This window comes from Felis catus, chromosome D2, assembly GCF_018350175.1.
Source record: "Felis catus isolate Fca126 chromosome D2, F.catus_Fca126_mat1.0, whole genome shotgun sequence".
NCBI classification, from domain to species: domain Eukaryota; kingdom Metazoa; phylum Chordata; class Mammalia; order Carnivora; family Felidae; genus Felis; species Felis catus.
Window position 1 is genome coordinate 77,798,818 of NC_058378.1, and position 23,882 is coordinate 77,822,699.

The 23,882-nt window shown below is 38.2% G+C and overlaps 1 protein-coding gene across 18 annotated transcripts in view; it reads right to left on the bottom strand.

Moving 5' to 3' along the window:
* The window catches only part of ATE1 (arginyltransferase 1), a 154,480-nt gene that overhangs the window by 124,101 nt on the left and 6,497 nt on the right, over nucleotides 1-23,882 (bottom strand). For 12 of the 18 annotated variants that reach the window (XM_023241026.2, XM_023241022.2, XM_045040763.1 and 9 more), the window contains exons 3-8: nucleotides 23,723-23,785; nucleotides 19,566-19,669; nucleotides 17,550-17,804; nucleotides 11,608-11,840; nucleotides 9,690-9,818; nucleotides 8,649-8,777 (exon numbers count right to left, since the gene is read on the bottom strand). In XM_023241026.2, coding sequence (XP_023096794.2) covers nucleotides 8,649-8,777; nucleotides 9,690-9,818; nucleotides 11,608-11,840; nucleotides 17,550-17,804; nucleotides 19,566-19,669; nucleotides 23,723-23,785 — 913 coding nt within the window. The remainder of the gene's footprint in view (nucleotides 1-8,648; nucleotides 8,778-9,689; nucleotides 9,819-11,607; nucleotides 11,841-17,549; nucleotides 17,805-19,565; nucleotides 19,670-23,722; nucleotides 23,786-23,882) is intronic. The other 6 variants (XM_023241027.2, XM_023241023.2, XR_006587385.1 and 3 more) reach the window with 2 other exon arrangements.

Sequence of the window (23,882 nt, forward strand, 5' to 3'; positions counted from 1 at the left end):
AAAAATGGGAAAATGTAAATGAATACAGGACCAGATATTAGACGGCATTTGTAAATAAATCATTGTTAATTTTCCCACGTGTGACAATGATGTTGCATTTTGAACAAGCGCATCTTATTTTTCAGAGATGCATGCTGAAGAACCTAGGAGTAAAACGTCATGGAACACAATGGAAGTTAAAATGATTCTCACACACACAAGAGAAAAAGCAAACATGGAAAAAATTACTGTTGTTGAATCCAGGTGATGAGTATACAGGCGGTTGGTATACCATTCTTCCAATTTTCCTTTCTGTTTGAAAATCCGTAATAAAATTTAAAATTTAGTCAATGCCTCAGAAATGTGAAGAGACCACTGGGACTAACAGTACAGTCTGTTTTTCAAATAGTTTAGAAGAGTTGAGATCAATTTTAATCATTCTAAGGAACCAGTGGCACTTAATAAATACTATTAGATAATGGTAGTTTCTATAATACGATATCAATAGAATTCCAGCTAAGATCCCATGTTTATAGGATTTGGAATTAGTGGTATTCTGACAAACAATGATTCATAAATGCTGGTTTCATATCGTACTATACAAAAGATAGGTCACAAAATACACCCATTTTATTTTATATATATTATATTATTTTCAGAAAATCTGGTATCTACCTCAGTGATTGAAAACAGGAATGGAAGCAAAGCCTTCTGGAAGAATTCATCAAGTCCTTTACAATCTCGCTAGCTACAATTACGTGCTACTTCTCTAACGATGTTTCTAAAGAGAGCTGACTTGCTCTTCTATATATCAAAGCAATCTATATCTATTTAACTTCTCATCAAATCTCTGAAAAAACACAATCTACTTTTCTGGGGTGCTGAAATGATTATTTTACGGTTACCGATAAGAGTTAAAATGGATTTTATGCGCTGATATGGTTGATTGAGGTCTCCTAGTAGGCTGACTTTTATTTACTTTAATGCTTTACAACCATAAGAGCAAAAAAACGTATTTTCTTGAACACAAGTAAATTAGTTTCACCTATTATATTAACAAAACCACGCCACAGTGGGCTGCTGCATAGAGGCCCTAAAACAAGTCGGGAGAACACTTAAACTTTTCAGAGAACTTTTTTGGCTTCTCTTCCTGCATCCCAGCACAGGAACACTGGCCAGGCAATCATGCAGAAAACTGTAGTCGTGTACAAGGGGGAATTACTTCTGTGCTCTAGAACGAGTGAAACGGGTTCCTTCAAAATGAAACGCCACTCTTGGCTTTTTTGGGAAGCGAAGTATTATGTCCAGATCAGTTTCTCGAGACAGCCAACCTACTGACAGGGTGAGCTCACTCTCCATCCATAAGCGAGGGTTTTGCCAAGTGAGGTAAGAATTTCTAGGATGAAAACAGTCTGCAGCAGGGACCCTCTCCTTACATGGAACCATCTTCAAGGCAGTTCACAGGCTTGAAATTCCCTACTAATTTTCTCCAAATTTAATTATCTTACCTAGAGGAGACCAGAGATACTGCTCCTGACCACCACCCTGCTTCTAAACAGGGGTGTCACTCAAAGAGAAAGGACCGTTTTCGCCCCCAACTCCAGAGCAGTGGAGCAATGAGGCCACGGGAACAGAGAATGCCTCACCAATTCTCAAGGGAAATAACTGTATTTGGAACAGTGCATGGGAAAGTTCAAGCCTAAGGGCGCTCTTAAAAGTTGAGGTTCTGGGGCGCCTGGGTGGCGCAGTCGGTTAAGCGTCCGACTTCAGCCAGGTCACGATCTCACAGTCCGTGAGTTCGAGCCCCGCGTCAGGCTCTGGGCTGATGGCTCAGAGCCTGGAGCCTGTTTCAGATTCTGTGTCTCCCTCTCTCTCTGCCCCTCCCCCGTTCATGCTCTGTCTCTCTCTGTCCCAAAAATAAATAAACGTTGAAAAAAAAAATTAAAAAAAAAATGTTGAGGTTCTGGTGATAAGCAAGTAAGAGGGCGCTAGTAATTTCATGAGGGCAACAAGCTAAACCACAAGCTCAGATGATATATCACAGAGAAACAGGAAGAGACTGCTAAGAAGGGCCCTTTTGGGGTCAGAGCAAACTGTAAAAGACTGGCCTCAAAAACTGCCCCAGCAAAGGGGCCCAGATTTCACTGAAGCAGACAAGGAAGCAACATTTGCCCTGGAACACTGCTGCAAAACCACACCGCAATCAGCCAGCAATTAGTGAGCTTAAGAGCTGGGTGTGATACCAAAAGACACAAAACATCAAAGACCTGGGTGAGAGACGAAACAGAACACTGGGAAGACCACTGGCATCCCAGCGTGACTGCACTGCTCAAGGCTGAGCCCCCTAGGGAGTGACATCAGAGACTTCTCATATTTTATATAAACGTGTATTATTTCTTCTCCTAATGATTTTAAACCAACTGTATAAAAGCATAATTATGTTAGAACTATGACATAAAGGAAAGTAATATGTTTGACGACAACATCATAAAGAAGGTGGATGGGAACAAAACTGTAATATAGTAAGGAAATTATACTAGATGGTAACTCAAATCCACTCCTACATATATTCCAAAGTGAAATGAGTATGCCCGCATAAAACCCGTACATGAATGTACACAGAATTTTTCACAAAAGCCAAAAAATGAAAACCACCCAAAAGTCCATCGATGGATAGGAAAACAAAACTGTGGTATATCCATACAATGAAATATTATTCAGCCATAAAAAGAAATGAAGTGCTGATACATGCTACAACACGGACGAACCCTGAAAAGATTATGCCTGTCGACAAGAGACCGCATACTGTATAATTCCATTTACATGAAATGTCCGGATTAGGTAACTACAGAGACAGAAAGTGGGAGAGTTGTTGCCTAGAGCTGGGGCATTCAGGAAAAAGTGAGGAGTGACTGTTGATGGATATGCGGTTTCTTTTCGGGATGAAGAAATGTTCTGGCGTTAGTGGTGATGGTTGCATAACTATAAACATACTAAAAATCACTGAATCATATGCTTTAAATGGGCAAATTATATTATATGGTATGTGAATTATATCTCAGTAAAGCTGTTATTTAAAAAAAAAAAGCACAGTGCAGGGGGGCACCCGGGTAGCCCAGTTGGTTACATGTCCAACTCTTGATTTTGGCTCAGGTCATGATCTCACGGTTCGTGAGACAGAGCCCTGCGTCAGGCTCTGCACTGACAGCACAAGGCCTGCTTGGGATTCTCTCTCTCCTGCTCTCTCTGCCCCTCCCCAGCTTGCTCGTCAGCTCTCTCTCTCCCTCTCCCTCTATCAAACAGGTAAACTTTAAAAAGAAAAAAAAAAAGGCAAAAAAAAACTTTTTAAAAAGTACAGTACAAAGTCTTGACTTGCAACATATTATTTCATGTTATTCCTTAGAAACTATATTCAGAGAGATAACAGTTCAGCTCATAAGAAAAAAAAATACCATTTCATGGGTCTCTGAAAACTCTGCATGAATTCAGTTGGATGTCAGATAAATAAAATGCTATGGGTGATCTCAAAGTCAAAGGATTCATCAAACCCAATATATCAGTATTAATCAAACCATGTTTACTTGTGAAATCAAAAAGTACTATACCGTCAAAGACATTTTCACCAGTACAAACTTGCTGTGAGCATGTGACCTACAAGATAGATTGTGAAGGCAAAACTATCTGGCCATAATAAAGAAATCCATTACATATTTCTATTTAAACACAGGTCAAATCACATACCCAGAGTTCAGACTACTAATGGCAGTGAATGTAAATTAAAAATGTACAAAAACTGCATACAAAAGGAAATACAGATCTAAATGACTCAAATTAAAATGTACCATAAAAGGATTTTAATTAAATGTCATGTTCATCTTTCTTAAATATATACGACTTTCAGAGTATGGGTTACTACCCTATAATATGCATCACTTATATTATACATTAGAGCTATCCCTTAATATATAACAAAATTGAGAAAGCATAATCTACCACTCAAAAAATACAAAGCCTTTTTCTAAAAGCCTGGATCACACCTTACGTCTAAACACAGAACACCACCTTGGAGTCTCTCCGGATAGTAAGTGCCAGATGCTCATTTCTGATTAGTATCTTGCCACAGTTAGTTGCTTCTCAAACTCACCCTGGAACTCATTTTCTGTCCCAAAGCGCACAAATTCTTCTTCCTCCTGTATTTCTGATCTCAGATAAGGTCACCACGATCTACCCAATCACGCAAGCCAGAAACTTGAAAGATCAATCTGGACTTGTCCCTCTCCTCCACTTCCAACTCCCAAACATCCTTCAAGTCAAACACCAAATCCTCATCAGCTCTCCCTCCGAAGGGTCTACTGTACCCGCACCGTCCGCTTCCTACCAGTGCATATTTCAAGCCCGGCATACCTCGCTGGCTCTGTCTCGAGTCTCACCACTCTGGAAGAAAACCTCCTGCACCAGCCTGCCACCAAAGGGACCTTCAGTACCGGACAGGATTTTGGAATGTCCAGCATTATTTTGGGAAACATTCCTTCACTCTCTTTTAAACATGTGTTCAAATAAGGACCCTCCTCCATCTCCGCTCTTGGGTACAGTGTGCACGTGATCCCACACATGACCACGGGTCTCCATCCGCCAGTCACAGTGACTGATCCCGGGATAAGGACGCGTCTCAAGTTGGGCCAATGAGCACCTTCCTCAGGACTTCTTACTGAAATAAGTTAAAACATGCACGTTTTTGCTGCGATCACTCGCCGTGAGAACAACATACCTTAAACTGGCAGTATTCATCTCTGCCACCATGTGCCTGAGAGTCAACCCTTAAAAAGAAAGGGAGCCGGGAGACCACGAGCAGGAGACACTGATGGTACTTTCCCAAAACTTCTTTGTTTCATATGCAAATACAGTAAAATTTTGGACTGCGAGGAACTTGCTCTGCGAGTGTTCCGCAAGACAAGCAAACATTTCTAATAAATTTTAACTTGATATAAATGAGTGATGTCTTGTAATACGAGTCGTATGTGACACTGAATGTCACAAGATCACAACTGAGCCAACGGTTCTTCTCTTTCTCACTGCAGGATTGTGGGTGATCATCTCCCATGCTCAGAGCTCGGGTCTCAGGACGCAGTGTTTGGCAGAAATCACTGATTTTTCAGAACACCGGAAGGTACTCACAACTGGCATTACTGTATTTTTTGTCACTTCAAAGCACCTATGGACAGTCTTTCCAGACAAGAGTAAGCTCAGAAATGCTTTGCTTCATTCTAGGTCAGGCTGCCTTCAGACACAGACCCTTTCCTCTGCTGCCTTATTGCCAGTTACATTAAGTACAGTATATGACAAGAGTTTATTAATACCGTGCTGTGATTAACATCCACACGAGTGTATACAACAGCCCCATGCAGAAAAAGATTCCACTGAACCAACCGATAGCAGTGATTCGTTGGTGGCAGTGAAAGTCGTCCTACACAATAACCCTCCTCTCTTGTCTCCCTCACACCAGCCACAAAGGTTTTCAAAGGCAAGTGCAGGTTCCTTGTTTTCTTTGTATTTTGTATTTTATTATTTTGTTTTCTATTACAGTATTGTAATCATTTTTATAGGAATGTTTTTGGGTTGTAGAACAAGTCACCTGAGTTTCCATTATTTCTCATGGGGAAATTAGCTTTGATACACAAATGCTTTAGATTACAAGCATGTTTCCAGAACAAATTATGCTTGCAAACTAAGGTTTTACTGTAAATCTTTTCTTAAAAAAAAAAATCAATTCAACTTTGGTTTTTGTTGTCTATCAAGTCTTACCACATTTCTCAACAATGAAATGGAATTCTCTAGCTCCACTATACCTGTGCGTGTACATGCATACAGAGAGATATGTGTATACACACACACACACACATACACAAACACCATACATAAAGATCACACACACAGATAACACATATGTCTTTGCTTACATTTTCAAAAAGTATCAATAGAAGAAAGCAAAATTAGTTCTAAGATAAACAACACAGTTTCAGGGGGTGCCTGGGTGTCTCAGTCAGTTAAGCATTCAACTTTGGCTCAAGTCATCATCTCATAGTTTGTGGGTTCGAGCCCCTCATCGGGCTCTGTGCTGGCAGTGCAGAGCCTGCTTGGGATTCTCTCACTCCTTCTCTTTCTGTCCTTCTTCCCACTTGCACGGCAGTGCACGCTCTCTCAAAATAAATAAACTTAAAAAAAAGAATAAAAATATATATTTATAAAAATGCTATTAAAAACAAGAGGTTGTTTTCAATTAAAAGACGTTATAAGAATATCAACCAAATGTGATGTATAGATCTTACATGGATCCTGAGCCAAACAAACCAACTATAAAGACACTTTTGAGACAACTAAAGAACAGTGAACATCCACTGGGCATTAGATGATCTGACTATTAATTCTGTTGGGTGATGATGGCATTATAGTTATGTATTTTTTAAAGCTTATAACTTTTAATCTAGAGATTTCCCTTTTTTTTAAGTTTATTTATTTTGAGAGAGAGAGAGAGAGAGAGAGAGAGAGAGAGAGAGAATCACAAGCAGGCTCCACGTTGCCAGCACAGAGCCCAATGCAGGGCTTGAACCCATGAACTTCAAGACCATGACTTGAGCTGAAATCAAGAGTTGGACGCTCAAACAACTGAGCTACCCAGGCATCCCACTCCTTTTTCTGAAACACTGTCTATTATGTATCTGTCTCATAGAAGTGCCCAGGTGTCATTTTAAATAATCCTTTATCCCTCATTTTTTTGTGAACTGGTTATTACCATTAGAAACTTTTAATTCAAGGGGCTCCTGGGTGGCTCAGTCAGTTAAGCGTCTGATTTTGGCTCAGGTCATGATCTCATAGTTTGTGAGTTCAAGCCCCGCATCGGGCTCTGTGCTGACAGCTCAGAGCCTGGAGCCTGCTTCTGATTCTGGGTCTCCTTATCTCTCTGCTCCTCCCCTATTCACGCTGTCTCTCTCTCTCTCTCTCTCTCTCTCAAAAATAAACAAACATTAAAAAATTAAAAAAAAAAAAAAGAAGCCTGTAATTCAGGATCAACATCTTTAGCAAGAATATTCCATAGGTGGCACTTTATATTTCTTATATGTAGTTCTGTTGCCGAGAACACCCTTCTCCCTTTTGTCCTGAAAAACATTTACTATCTTTTAAGACTTGGCTCAGATGTCACCTCCTTCAGAAAAACCTCTTTACCCTCCAGTCCCCACTAAGCCAGCTTTCTCTACTAATAGCTAACCCTAATGGCAGTGGACCTGCTTACCCACCTGTTGCCCCAATCAGGCTGTGAACGCCTTTAACAATGGACTAGTCTGCAGGACTGGACTCCACAGAGACCTAAAGCCTAAGTGGGTGAAGTTCCAGGAAAGTAATCTTCACCAAGTAAACACATCGGATCACGTCCTTGTGTTATGGCCCATCCATCTGTACCTGGTAAGCAAGCAGGCACAAAGCCAGGGTCTCCAAGGTAATAGGAAGGAATAACGTTCAGAAGGAATAAGACGCCCTGGGAATATCAAAGGGAGTGTCCTGGCACCTGGCAGATTTCCTTACTGTTTGTAAACACAATCATAGGCAGCTACAGGTCTCAACAGGGAACTTACAGAAGCGCTGCTCTAACCGGAAGGTGCATACAAATCACCTGGAGACCTGATTCAAAATGCAGATTCTAGGGGCGCCTGGGTGGCTCAGTCGGTTAAGTGTCCGACTTCGGCTCAGGTCATGATCTCGCAGTCTGTGGGTTCCAGCCCCGCGGTCTGTGCTGACAGCTCAGAGCCTGGAGCCTGTTTCAGATTCTGTGTCTCCCTCTTTCTCTGACCCTCCCCTGTTCATGCTCTCTCTCTGTCTCAAAAATAAATAAATGTTAAAAAAAAAAAATGCAGATTCTAATTCAGCAGGGCTGCAGGGAGACCCCAGATTCTGCATTCCAGGTGGATTCTGTTGGTTTGCAGACCACTCTTCAACTAGGTAAGGTTCTAAGAGACCTGGCAGTCAGCCCTCTCAGGGAAATTACAGCATTAACTCCTGTCTTACTAATCCTCTCTTTTAAGCTAAAACAGTGTCATTAAAAAGCAAACGAAAAAAAAAATCAAAATTTAATTCTTCCACATCTGTTGGCATCTTTCTTCTAATATATCCACTCCTCTTTGACAATTATGCGATTTCTCATTCATCTAAATATCTCCAGCCTGGAAACTATAAGCCCTCAATAAATGCTTTAAATGATGTTCCATATAATCTCAACATATTTCGTTGTTTTCCACTGGCTTGTTTACATAGGTTTGTTCAGTGGCCCATCTTTCCCATTTGATTATCAACTCCTCAAAGGCACAGACTCTCCCCTTTGTGCCACGGCCCACAGTCTGTCACCTAACCAGCACTCAGTGATGTTTGCTGACTTAGCCAGATGACTGGGAACACGTTACATCAGGTTCTTAGAGACAACACTGAGAAAGAACCTATCCTTCTTCCTGGGGGACTTACATACTCACAGATAGAACCTGTTTTCACGGAAGTTTAGTGACATACACCGAAAAGGATGATCGGCTCTACTTAACAAATAAGAAAACAGCAAAACAAAGTTCGATGTTATGCTTCTTCAGACAGCCTCATCAAGATAGGAAAAAACGTTGAACAAAAGGTACCTCAGTCTTCCCACACTCATCGGGCGGGTCCTGGTGTATGGCCATTTGATACTTGACATACAGAGAAAATGACCGGCTGAAGGACGACTTGAACTCTGGGTCCTCAAAGGAGACAGGTACTAACCTCACCTTCAGAGCAAGGAAGATACAAGCAAATGCTATTGAAACATCTCTACCTGATGATATGCTTCTGAAGGTGAGGCTAGAGTAAGATCTCCGCAAATCCACTTCCAAAGCTCAGCGCTGTTATTTTTCATGAAATGAACGAACCCTGGAGCGTGCTGATTGGCACAGAGCCTCAAGCACTAACTTTATACTAACACTTAGGAAATTTTTAACTCATTTGGACCAGGACAAATTTTTTTTTTTTTTTTTTTTTTTTTTACTTTTTCATTCTTTCCACCTGTTGTGGTTCTCTGCATAGAGTCACAATGTTGCTCATAACGGTCACTACTTTTGTCTCCTCTATTTGTATTAAGTGTTTTAAGATTCTTCCCCTTCCAGATTTTTCTTGGGTAATTTGATTTATAAAATGATAAGCATATGTGAACTTCTATTAAAATATTCTATTATCTCAAAAAAAATTCTACTATCTTACTTTTCTAATTCCACTGTGTCCTGTACGGGTAGTACATCAATAAAGAATAATTTAGCTGTTATGAACTCTGTTTATACGTGACTTTTACATGCAGATAAAGCATATTAACCGTGTTGTTCAAAGTATGCCTATCATAAAAATTAGAGTTCTATTTATTACTAACTTTTAGATAAATACATCTAAACATCGTTACTTCAAATAAAGGTAACTCATTTTACGTGTTACTTTCCACTTTGAAATTACACATGACGGGCACTCAACACGTGCTAGGTAAAATTTGCACTTTCAGAATGTCCATTAATCCACAGTCCTATCATATTGCAGATATGCTGCAAATTGAATACAAATAAAATGCACCACAAATAAACCAAGTTTTCATACAATGATATCAAATGGAGGGGAAAGTTCCATTTGCACAAAAAAATTGCACTTGGCCTGCTGACCTGGCTCACAGTTGGCTTATCAGGTGGATCCTTGTGAATAACCATCTGGTAACGTTTATAGACCTGGTAAGACTCCTGAAATGTGGCTTTGAACTGAGAACTTGGTGGAGATGATCTCACCACCCTCACCTTCAGAAGGAGTTAAAAAACAATGTTCATTAATTATTTATTCCACAGAACATGCATTAAAACAGTTACTCCCACCCAAAAAGGACCAAATGTTTCCACACAAATATTAAAGCATAAAAAATGATAGTATTTTAACATTGAAAATCAACCAGATAGTAAATTTTTTTTAAAAGTTATTTCTCCAACGTAGAGACTCATTAAAATGGCGGAAGATTCGAAGACTAAGGTCTATGACCGAATCACAGAAGATGGACTCTATGGTAAAATGGCAGAATGCTTCTGGCGCTCCAGAAACAAACACAAATAAATACTTTTTTCGTTGCATGCAACCCACCTTCAGTAAACCAGTCAGAAAGACAAAAATATGTGAACACATTTTTTAGACGCTCTTCATGCATCACTGCTAACTCTAAATTTACAAATTTTTTTGTAAGGGTGAAAGACAACCTTCATGGCAGAGTTAAGAATGAAGATTCTAAAGTTAAATTTCTTCTCAAATTTTAACGCCACCATCTTGGGTCAAGTAAATAAATGTATTCTCTGTGCCTTAGTTTCCTCATACGTAAAATGAGGAGGAGTTAAAAACCATAATTATACAGTAAAGTTGATTTATTTTAACATCAACCATTTACTAACCAGTTAAAATGTGTTAGCAAAACAGAATAATAAAACAGAAAATCGAGTGCAATAAAAAAGGCTAAGTAGACAATTTTCATGTGTGCCATAAGAAGTAATTCTTCTCCGAAAAAAAGAGGGTCATACAGTGGACAAAAAAAATCTCTGCCCATCCTAGCTATCATTACATTAAAAAATTAAAAAGCCTCCTACTGTACAACATGCTAGATGGGCCTGGTGCCCTGAACACATTACTATTTATGATCACAAGAGAAAAGACTCCTCTTAAAATACGTTAAGTAGTGGGTTCAATTCTTTTTAATTTGGGAAGGAGAAAGTGTCAATACCAAAATCAGAACAGCTAAGGAATTATAACATAGTTAAGACTTAAGTCTAATAATATATAGCATCCTAAGGTTTAGATTGCATTAAAGCTAATTTCTTAATAGCAGGTCCTTAGTGATACACTTAGACAATATTAAGCTATAAATTGAAAGGCTACCCAGTTACTGATGAGAATAAAATTATTATCGTTAATGTTTTAGGGGAAAAAAATGAATACCAAATACTGAAAAATGTAGACTTAATCTGAAATGTAAGTCAAAAATAATAGGAATACTCTAAAAGTATTCGTATTATGCCTATATTGGTTTGAGAGAATTACTGAGAAAGGACTGTAGTAGTACAACTTAGTACTATTTAGTTAATTTCTAATTGCTGGCTTGCATATGTAATACAATTTGTTGCCTCGGTCAAGATCAGATTATTAGAATGGATAAAAAACAAAGATTTGCCTACTGTGATTTCCTTCACTATCTAACCAAAACTGCCAAAAAAAATGAAATTTACATAGTATATTTTATCTCTTTCACTACTAAATTTCAATCAAGGGATACAAAAAGCCAGAGTCCTTTACATAGTAACATGCTAAAACTGGAACTGTTTTCACAACTTTAGTAACCAAATTGCCTAAAATATTTATTTTAAATCTTAAAAAGGGGGGGGGGGTTCTCAAGTAGCAATTAACTTAGCAACACAAATGCTACTCCATCCCAATTCACTTTAATTTCCCATTATTTAAACAGCAAAATATCACCTGGTGAGTATAACCTCAAATGAAAATAAATAAAGTACCCACCAACAACCAAATAAAATAAAACACCCTCCAAAGTACCTCCAACTTGTGTGACGCGTTCTCTGGTAAAGATTCAAAAATTAAATCTTCGAGCGATTTGGGCTGGTTGGATTTACTAGCCTTTGGTGGGAACAAAGACGGTGGTTCACCCTGAGCCTGGAAACCCTCAAGTTCTCCAGCCGGGTTCTGCTGCATCAGTTTTAACCTTTTCCTTTCTTTCCGGATTTCCTTTGCTTTTCGACAGGGAGGCTTACTCAAATCTGCTCCTTTGCCTAAAAACAATTTCAAAATATTAGACCACTCACATTTGACTCAAGAAATGTTTTTTTCAAGTCTCAAAGATTCTACAGAATTAGGCCCAAAGCATTTCAACAGTTAGATTAGCTTTGTAGGTGGATTCTTCAGAAGATTCTGGTGTAGAGCTCTAAGTTATCTTAAAATCCTATCTCAGAAGCAGGAACTGTCAAAGAAAATAAACAGTCACAGGAACTTTTCAGGCAGCTTTTACCGGTGAAAATTCAAAAACAATTTTTTTTAATATTCATCCACTTCTCTGTCTTTATAAGTAGAAAAAAAAAAAACATAATTATCTTCTGCTTCAGGACATGAATGTTTCCAGCACATTTCTGAGGGACATTTCTCTCAAAGCACTTGTGACATAAACAAACGCTTAGGACCTGGGTGTAAATGAATACTGATCCCAGAAAACACTCTGGCAGGTTTTTTAATGAAAAAATACTCTTGCTTAGTTGAAGGGATCTGTGTCTCTCCATCTAACTGAGGGGCCTCATTAGCTCAGCTCAGTTACTGACAGTTTTTGTTTGAATTAAAACAGCAAGTATCAGACTGAAAGGCCTTAAAGATATAAAATTTTTTAACTAAAATAGGGGCGCCTGGGTGGCTTAGTTGGTTAAACATCTGACTCTTGATTTCGGCTCCAGTCATGATCTCACGGTTCATGGGATTGAGCCCTGGGATTGAGCCAGCAGTACAGAGCCTACCTGGGATTCTCTCTCTTTCCTCTCTCTCTGTCCCTCCCTTGCTTTTGCACTCTCTCTCTCTCTCTCAAAATAAGTAAACTTAAATAAATAAATAAATAAACAAATAAATAAATAAATAAATATTTTAACTACAATAAACCACAAATTTTAGTGAGTGCCTTTTCATCCAGTAAGTTGTCTTTAAGGACTCTGTGCTGAGAAAATCAAGAGCTAGAGGCAAATAATGAACACAACTGAAAACTTCAGTATCATTTAAATGCCCAATAATTATATAATTTTCATTTTATTTTCATTTTAAGTAGACGCCACACCCAACATGGGGCTTGAACTCATGACCCTGAGATCAAGAGTCACGTGCTCTACCGACTGGCCCCCCTACAAATTTTTAAAACTTTTTTTTTTTAATTTTTTTTTTTAACGTTTATTTATTTTGGGGACAGAGAGAGACAGAGCATGAACGGGGGAGGGGCAGAAAGAGAGGGAGACACAGAATCGGAAGCAGGCTCCAGGCTCTGAGCCATCAGCCCAGAGCCCGACGCAGGGCTCGAACTCACAGACCGCGAGATCATGACCTGAGCTGAAGTCAGACGCTTAACCGACTGAGCCACCCAGGCAACAGAATATCAAAAAGTCATTAGAAATGCTTCAGAAATTTTCGGGGATTTGTCATTACACAAGTTTAAAAAAGATTTCCAATTATTTACAAATAGATACCCGAAAAATATTTATTAAAATGCCTGAAAAGAAATATACCACCATGTTAACAAAGAAAGGACTTTTCTTGCTCTTTTGCTTGCAGTGTTCTCTTTTTTTCAAATTCTCTAACGATGAACATACCATTGTAAATTTTTCAGCTATTAACAAAATAAAGAAAAATGCTACTTTAAATTCCTAAAACCCATATTTACAAATCATATAAAAGTAAGCAATAGGAAGTTTTACAAGACCAGCAATTTTAATTTTATAGAAAAGAAAATTAAGACCCAGTGTGTTAACAGACTTGCTAGAGACCAAGAGCTGGTCAAAAAAAATTAATCTGATGAGAAAATAGTTCATTCATAGTGAAACCATATTACGACTTCACTAACATGTTTTCCAAATAAAAACAAAATCTACCCATAAAAGAAGACTCTGAATAAGTTTAACAACCAGGCAACAAAAGACTTGACTCCATAATTAACCATTACTGCCTTAGAGAATTAATTGTCTTTGGCCAGGGAATGTGTCTTCCTCAAATTTGTTCACAGAGGCACAACAGCATTTGGTTAAGAGCATACACTCTGACATGGGCCCCAAGAGGTCATCCCTGTCTCTCGGCTAGCTGACCTTAGGCAACATTACTTGTCTATACAAGGAAGACGATAACCAGTCTTACCTTTGGAGTTCCATGAGAATTAAATGAGTTAATACATGTGTAGCTCATAAAACAATACCTACTATTTAACTGGGGTCTTCTATTATTATTAGCTATTATATGCATCACCAATTCCTACAATGGTTCACCTATTTAGGCATTTCCATAAATGGTAATAAGGCAGAAAAGAATCCTGCATTTTCTAATAGTTACTCAAAATGACATTCTCTAGAGTGAACTGAGAAACAAGTTTTCACCATTTTTATGAAAGATCACCTATGTCAGCTTTGCATTAACTGATTCATTGGACTAAGCAATCCTTCTTGTGGTTGTTTTACTCTACACGTATGTACTATCATGATATGAACTGCAGAGGACAGTAAATTAGGATTTCAGCTTATTTATGGGACTAAAGATCTCCCCAAAGCAAGAAGTTCCTTCAATGGAACAGAAACAGATCAATATAAAATCACTGCACTGTACCAACCCAGCACCCACAGATGTTCAAACCACTCAAGGATCCTAGATTAGTCCCAAGAGTTTTGAAAAGAGTTCAGTAGACCCGCATAATTCCTAATTAAGTTTCAGGAAATATACCTCTAATATTTTGTAAATAAAATGGAAATGCGTGTTTCTAGACAAAATCCAAAGCCTCTTACATTTTGAAATAATCTCACATTTTTATTGAAAAATATAAAAGGAAAATAAGTGCAAACTTTTTTTAATGTTCCAGTAATCATACTGCTGAAGAAGTTAGTTTGTTATTATAAAACTGTTGTGTAATGTAGGGTAAAGCAAATGGGTAACTGTAATATTCTAATTCTACCATTCCCCGTGTCCTTGAGAGCAAGCTTTCTAAGTGTGGAAGAAAGAAGATCCAATGTCAAACAAGCAAACAAACACGTAAAAATACTAACAGTCCTGAATTTGAATTGGAAATATCAATATGACCACACGACCTATTAAGTCTGTTCATGGAAAAAGCCTAGAAAACAATAACCAAGCCAGTAACAATAGTGGTCACCTCTGGTCTAGTCGGTGATCTTCAAATGCCATTTTCCACTAAAAGAAACCAGGGCTTCTTGGGGAAATGGCTGTACAAAACGATCCAGGAGCATCATGTCATAGAAAGCTGCTAAGACTACCAACATTTTATCAAACAAACCAGAAGCCAACTTAGAGAAACTCCCACAGGAGCAAAGAATTAAAACACGGCAAATGTGTTTAAAACTCACTGTTAGAAGAGGTTATTTTGTAAAATGGATGACACAAAATGAAAGAATCAAGAATTCCTCTTGCCTTTGCTGGGAGTTCTTATGGGAGACAAGTAGATGAGGAGAAGGTTCTGTTTATGGAAGTATCCAGTTAGTAAATGAAAAATGAATTACAGACTTAAAATATCTAATGGATAAACGGATTTAAGCATTGAGCATTGGTCCACAGCTACTAGCATTAACAGAAAGAGAGGCACCCGGACATTATGTGTCTCCTGAAAGAACATCCCACCACCCGTGAACTAACCTTACCCATCCTCAAATAAATAACTGGAACTCCAATCTGATGAAGACTTCTCCCTCTCCAAAAAGGCAAAAGAAAACCAAAATGCCAAAAAACAAAAAAAAACAAAACAAACAAACAAACAAAAATAACAATTTAACCTTGAATCTGATCAAGGCTCTACATCCAACTATCAATTTACAGGCAGGTACGGCAACATGTTAAACTGCACTGTAGATGTAACTGTCGGTCAAATAACCCAGGTCAAACAACCCAGTTTCTTCAACAAATAAAGTGCAAATAAAAAGGGTGGAGTAATGAAAGATCTACTGAGATTTTTTAACTATAGCAACCAACTGCAATATGTGGCCATATTTGGATCCTGATGCAAACAAATACTTAAAAACTGGAAACTTTAACACTGAATATTCAGTATCATTACGGAATTTTACTTAGGTGTAATAATGCTATTATGAGTATGTATCTGAAAGTTCTAATCTTATAGAGATGCAAAATGAAGTTTTTAAAAATGCAATAAACTGTAATTTTTATAATAAACAACTAAAATAATAAAAGAACTGGCCCTATCACCTAAGACAGTAAGAGATGTAAGAAATTTATCTAAACCATTCAGAATATTTTATTGGACTATTCTTACTAGTTAGGATGAAATCTCAGGTTGACATCCAATTAAATGCCATGAAAGCCTTGTGTGAAAATACCTATTCAAAAAAAATGCAAAATGGGGCACCTGGGTGGCTCAGTTGGATAAGCATCCAACTTCGGCTCAGGTCATGATCTCATGTTTCATGAGTTCAAGCCCTGCATCAGGCTCTCTGATGTCTATGCAGAGCCTGCTTCAGATCCTCGGTCTCCATCTCTGCCCCACTTGCACTCTCTCTACCCCCGCCAAAATAAGTAGAGGTTTAAAAAAAATCCAAAACAAAGTTTTCTGTGCATTAATATGATTTAGACAAGAAAAACTGTAATAGTAACAAAAATCTCTCCTTTGGATCATTTTGTATAAATAAATATAAGAATTCAGGAACTGAAACATAAACATCTAAATTGACATTTTATGAAATAATTTTTTTTTAAATCATACAGGGGGTGGGGTGCCTGGGTAGCTCAGTCAGTTAAGCATCCGACTTCAGCTCAGGTCATGATCTCATGGTTTGTGCTTGCTCAGAGCCTGGAGCCTGCTTTGGATTCTGTCTCCTCTCTCTGTCCCTTCCCTGCTGGCGCCCTGTCTCTTTCTGTCTCCCAAAAATAAATAAATGTTGAAAAAAAATTTTTTTAATCACACAGGGTGCCTGGGTGGCTCAGTTGGTTAAGCATCTGAGTCCTGATTTCAGCTCAGGTCATGATCTCACGGTTTGTGAGACTGAGCCCCGCATGGGGCTCTGCACTGACAGTGCGGAGCCTGCTTGGGATTCTCTTTCTCTTTCTGCCCCTCCCCCGACAAAATAAAAAAATATAATGAACATTTAAAAAAATAAACATTTTTAAAAGTAAATACAGAAAAAAGAAAAATTAAAAAACCATACAAACACATGCACACACACACATAAACCCATTTAAAGTTGGATAAAATTTTAAAACCTAAGTATTTTACAAGTGAAATATAGAAAAAAATCTGACCTTACTAAAGGTGAAGTAAAATATCAAAATCTGGAAAGTTTTAAACTAAAATTCATTATGATTACATAAAGAAATCTAATAATAAACTAAAGACCTTTATAATGTCTGTACATTGAACATAATACCTAAAATTTACTTTGTCTTACTTCACACCAAAAATAAAAATGTTTAGCACCACATCCTTGCACAGATAAAAATGCGATTCTCAAACTCTAAGTTCCTAGGGTAGTAAGAAATGGCACTCTTTAAAAATATGTGTATTGGGAGATAATGAAACTATTATTTCAGGCTTTTTAAAAATAGCAGTTTTTAAAATATGTGATTTGTCCATCTAAATCCAGGCAATAATAAGTTGTACAAAACAGGGATTTTACAGATTTCATATAACTCATATTTTTAGCTGATGAGAGAGCCCAAGGGCTACAATGTTCCAAGCACAAAGAAAATCACTAGGACTTTAAAAAGGCCACAGAGCAAACTTGCCCTACCTGGCTTAGGAGCCATGGGCATTTTAACTGGATGTGATGGCTCACCAGAGCCCAACTTCTCCTCTATATCTTGTGACTGAATGACTTCATTAGATTCTCCTTTCTTTGGGCTTTTTCCTTTCTTCTTTTCTTCACTGTCAAAGCTCTCTGTGAGGTCACCGCTGAGTGTTTTAAGGTCACACTGTATATCCAATTTATTTATTAATCCAAAGTCACCAGCAACGGTGTCCTCCATGGTGGGCTCCATAGGATCATCTACAAATCAGAAAAAATCAAAGTCTATCAGCCATGCCATCTGACGCAATTAAGATACACGTAGTAAAAACAAAACGCCCCTTTTTTCTGATGTGGTAGACTACGGTGTGTGCATCAGGTCCATTCTCCCACCTTCCAAAGTAACAGGGCTGTAGTTAAGACTGTGGCACCCAAGCAAGGGAATGCACCCCAGTCCGTCTGCAAGTTGTGACCAAGCTCCCACCAGTGGAACAGAACCAAAACTGATAGGTTCAACTTGGCCTCACTTGTTTCTAAAGGTAATTTGTAGCCCTGAACTTCCACCTCCTCCTCTCCCCACTGACTGGATTAGTAAAAACCAGCGTGAGCTTGGAAACTACATGTTGAAGGGAGTCCCAGAATGGCTGGGGGGGCAGAGCAGACTGTAGGCTAATGTGAAACACCCACAATGGGCTGTCACACTAGGAAACAAACAGACTTCTAGCATTTGTTAGTCATTGCATGCTGGTGTCTTTTTCTTATAGCTATTTACCCTTCTACTCTAATGAGTACTTCGCTCCTCTAAGTTACAAGCAGAAATAATTTAGAAGTCTGTAACAAGTCAAATAAAGAACCAAATGTAAAAGCTATGTATAAAGACAGGCAATCACCGATTTATAAATGGAAGGCACCTCAAGGCTTATCTGAATATTAATTTTTCAAACTCAGAACATGATTTTCAGCCACTGAAATAACTTTTTGACCAACCAACAAAATGTATTTAGTTTTTAAGACCATGTACAGACAATACTAATCAGAGCTGTACCAAAGTTCTGATGTCCCCAATGCCCAATTGTCCCTGAACCTCTAGACCCTGTAAGTCTTCCAGGCTTTTTTGTTGCCCACAGCTCTGCCAAGTCTGCTCCATGATGTCCTGAGTTTTAATCCGTTAAGGACAGTGCCCAAGGGCAAAGAACTTCCCTGGCCTGCTGGCCACTGTATCGTCAGTGCTTAAAACAGGGACTGGCACATTGTGGGCACTGAAAACATACTTGGGGATGTATTAACAAGCTAAGAGTGTTAACAAGTTAACAAGTTAAAAGTTAACAAGTTAAAAGTGAGGAAGGCTCCCAGGGTTGGACACTTCCTAGGGCAGATGTGAGAAAGAGCTCTAACAACAGCTGGCATTCCCAATTATCATGCTCATTGATTAGGCATGGCCTAGAGGAAAACTTTTAAAAAAGAAAAGACAAGATACTGAAACAACTGAAAAAGGAAGTATCTGTAAACCAAAGTTAATTTCTTTTAGGAAACGGACTCACAATTCAAAGTTTATCATACAAAAAAGAAAATTTCAGGCAATATAATGATTTACTGAAGGGCTTCCTCAAAGAAAACCTGGGCTTCACTCAGCATTTAAAGTGGTTGTGTAGTCTTGTGCAAGGGGTACCTAAGCATCTGTTTCTCAGACATTCTACCACTTTCTCTGTACTTCACAAGGTATTATTAGGACCAAGTTGTCAAAGTACTGTGAAAGCTTAAGCTCTAATAAACTCTAGGAAATCACAAGAGCTGTAAAACTTTCCTACATTTTCCCCTTCCCCGACAGACATTCCTCATACCCTTGACCTTCAGGCCAATGGCAACAGTACCAGCAGCACTAACAACAATCACCATCCTCAGATTAACAGTAGTGCCTGACTATGGCAAGAACCCCCTATCCCTACTTCAGAAAGAGCCAGAAGTGAGAACCTTGGAAATCAACATCAATATAAAGAGTTTTTGGACCCAATCTCATCTTACCCTCATAATTTCCTTTGGAAATTTCCCCTTTGGCCAGAAATTTCAACATTTTTTTCAAAACCTTCTTGTGTGATTTTGATGGCTGAAACTGTAAAGGTCGGCACCTAGGAAAGCAAAACAAATATTTAAAAAGTGAACTCAAACCATGAAGAAATAAAATGAGTTCTGGATAGTATCTAGTACAGTGAGGCAAACTTCATGCCTTGGATTTCTGGGTAAAGACAGGGCTTGATGTAGCCTCTAGTCCCACCCCAAATCTCACTAAAAAACTACGTTAAGGAATTAGAAAAAAAGAAAAAGACATGAATCACTGGGGAAAAAAAAAGAGAAATGTTGGAAGGTGGATAGCACAGGTATAAGTAGTAACTGACTTCGTAGACCAAAGAATGTTAAATCCTAAGCCAAGAGTGTTGAAAAGCCAGAAAGACAACCAATTCTCTCTACATTACCCCTAAAAGTTTTAGAGACCAGTGATACCTGATACCTCAGGAGATAAGTGTGAAGGCGGGTCTAAAAATAGAAAATCTCTTGAAAGTCTGTTTTGGAAGCAGTTAGATGTCTGATGCCCTCCCCACTCCTCCCCACACAACTCCCTACACAACCCAGAAGAAAGTTGCAAACTTAGAATAAAAAAAAAAACAAAACAGGGCCTCCTACATGAGGATACAAGCACAGTGGAAAGCAATGGAACTGGACTAGAAAAAGGAAGTCTAAAGTCTACATCGTGAATGTTGAGACTTCCAAGCCACTTCCCCAACCCAGCCAAAAAACTGGCACTTTGTCTCCAGAATGTGATCAGACCCCAAGATACTGTCCTCAGGCACTCTCCACTGTAAAGTGAGAATCACCAGATACTTGGAGAGAAACTCTACAAAGACACGTTGCCAAAAACACTGGAGAAGGTAACTAGGAAGACACAGAGTACAGAGGAAGGAGAGAGCCCCCAAAATAAAAATATCCTCAGAACACTCTCTTATTTCTCTTTGGCTATTACAGCCACACAACAATGGGAGGTTACAAAACAATAGAGAGTGTCCAAAAAGAAAAATCTCCCAGAAGAAAAAGTATAACAGAAAAAGTTAAAATTTAAACAAGACTTGGAAAATAAAGTTGAGGAAATCTTCCAAAAGATACAGCAAAAGGGATGGAAAACTGAAGAGAAAAAAAATTAGAGGATCACTCTAATTTTTAATTATTTTGAAATTAATGTTTAAGTTCAATAACTGAATAAAAACATTATCAGCAGTTATAATGGAATAGAAGAAAGAAAATGGAGGGAAGAAGACCAACAAAATAAAGAAAATGTCCGTGAAATGAAGAATAATGGTGGGAGGAGGTCCCAGGTAAGAAGGGCCACATAAGTCCATGTGTAACGGATGCAAACAGACACTGCCAAACAGAAAACATCAGAACACTGGGAACAAAAAAATCCTTCCCCAAAGAAAGAACATTCTGCACAAAGGAACAGGGATCAGAAGACTACCTGACTTAATAGCAGTAAGACAACGGAGCAAAGCCTTCAAAATTTCAAAGCAAAATTATTTCCCATCTACACTTCTATATCCCAGCCAAACTATAAGTTCGAGTAGAGAATTAAAACATTTTCAAGCATACAATGTCTAAAAAGTACTCCTCGTGCACTCTTCCTCAGAAAGCTATTAAACGTGCTTCACGAAAATGAGGAAATAATCCAAGAGAGAGAGGTCAGGAGATAGGAGACACGGGATCCAACAAGAAATCCAAAGAGAATCCCCACGATGGCAGTAAAAAGAGAGCCCAGGGTGACAGTGATGCAGGAGTTGTAGAGACCACCTGTCCAGATCAGAGCACGTCCGAAGACAACACAGAGATATTCATCGAGAACATAAAAGCAACAGAGTACCTGAAGCATCTGGAAGTACCAAGACGACATTTACACTACTGTGGAACCATTTCTAAATCACTGGTGATGGGTACGTAAAAGGCGATGTGAACACAGAAGACAATTATCAATTCCATGGAAAGCAAAAACTCGTACAGGAAAGAAAAATCATAGCACACTACATGACTCAACTGTAAAGCGTATTTATAGGTCATAACAAAGGGATTACGCCTATTTAAAATTACACTACTTCCAAGCTGGGAAGTTGACAATGAGGACAAAAAGGAGCTTGAATGTGACAAGGGAACAGGGATGAAATAAAGTTAAGTCCTTATCTTTCAGAGACAGAAACCCAGAGATAGTGAGAAAAAATAAAGTTGAATCCTTATTTCTGAAAGAGAGAAACACAGAGATAATGAGAAAAACCCAAAGATAAGGATATATAGTTATATAAGCATCTCAAGGTAGAAAGAAGGAAAAACAAAAGAATCCGTTAAAAAATTTGAGTGTGCACTGTACTGGGAAAGAGGAAACAAGAAGGCTCAGGGGACTGCAATTCTGCAAAATACATTTTATGGAATGTTTGATTTTTTAATTATTAGCATATAATTCTATATAAAAATAAAAACTAAAAAAAAAAAAAAATCATAGTCAAGGAAGCTCATCCTCATTTAAACTCACATACCGGGCAGCCCCTGACCTCCATCTAACACGAAGCTACGCTGTAGGTTATAATCACCTTGCCTTTACATTATGTCTTATTATAACTATTGTAGTCAACAAAGTAAAAAAAAAAAAAAAAAAAACCCAGAAGAGTAAATATGCAAAATGACTCCATAGTGTCATCATATATAACGAAGTTGTGTAGAGGATAACAATTCAGGAAATGTTTGATTTCATGCAAAAAATCACATTTTATAATTATTCTGTTTTGCAATGTTAATTTGAATCCCTTTTCATAAAAGCAATCAATGTACCTGGAACAGTGCTTGGCACTGAGAGGCACCCAATAAATTATAGAAGCTTTTTCTTTTACCCACTGAAATTGACATTTTCTGATTAAAGAGTCTCAGGGTTCAAGCCGATCAGCTCCAGACTTAATTTAAACAGAATCCTGGCCATAATCCAATAACAAATTGCTATTTGAAGGAAAAGGACTTCTGCCTTTGACGATGTCACCGCTTCATAACCACTAAAACTGAAAGAGGACAGCACAATTCTGTCATTTTATTCTTTGTATAAGTGAGACGGTGTCACCAAACCAGACAGCCACCTCTTCTCTTTATTGCCCAGTCCTATGACTAGTTAGATAAGAGAATGGATTCTTAACCAGGAATCAGTGGAACTTCGGGAGTCTATGGTCATCCTAAAATTAATATGCAAAATGTTACGTATTCTTGCCTCCAGGCCCCTCTCCCTTTTGTTCTGTTGCAGAGAGGATCTAGAACTTTTCATCAGATTGTCAAAACAGTCTTCAACCCCAAAACAAATTAAGAGATGGGACAGAAATGTGAAGACCAGCCAAAACATGATGGATACAACTATGTTTGCTTTTTTTTATCTAGAGAATATATTTACATTGAAACTGTACTCAAATGCTTAACAATGATAACATGCTTTCTCTTTTTTCTACCAGAAGAAGAGGAAGGCAAGGAGGACAACAAGGGAGAAGAGGAGGACAACAAGGGAGAAGAGGAGGACAACAAGGGAGAAGAGGAGGACAACAAGGGAGAAGAGGAGGACAACAAGGGAGAAGAGGAGGACCTTTAGAACCTGAGAAGGTTAAATCCTTCCATGTTTGCTGGGGTTTGCTGGTTAAGCACTCTGTAGGAAAACAGACTTTCTAGCTTAAGTTTTACAATGAAGAAAACAACTCTGAATACATGCGGCAGATTAAATGTCAGCCCCCGCCCCTTTCTACACATCCTATAGTACTGTTTGAATATGAGCACGACGTCTGGCAATACACTAGAATGTGGAAAGCCCTAAGCTAAATTTTATAAAGAATTTGATACCTAAAAGTAATCAGAGTATTTACTGATATTTTCATAATATGTCATAGAATCATTGACTAGACTACTAAATAGTATACTTTTTTATATCATACTTACACCCAAACCATTAAACGGTATTATTAATAGCTACTGATGACGTATAAATGTAGCATCGGTATGTAAAAAAGATACAATTCATTTGCTTTTCTTTATAAAGGATGTGTACCTAATACAAAAGTTAACATGTAAAAAAAAGCAAGGTGCCACTAAAAAAATTATACGAGACAGATCATCTTTCTTACCTTATCGTGTACTGGGGACAACATGTTTGATTCATGACAGGCTTGTACACATATTTTCCACTTCTAAAATTGAAAAATGTTGTTAATGTCTCATACGTTTCTCACATGTACCAAAGCAGACTAGTACAGGGGCACAAAATTAATTATGGTAAAAATCTGA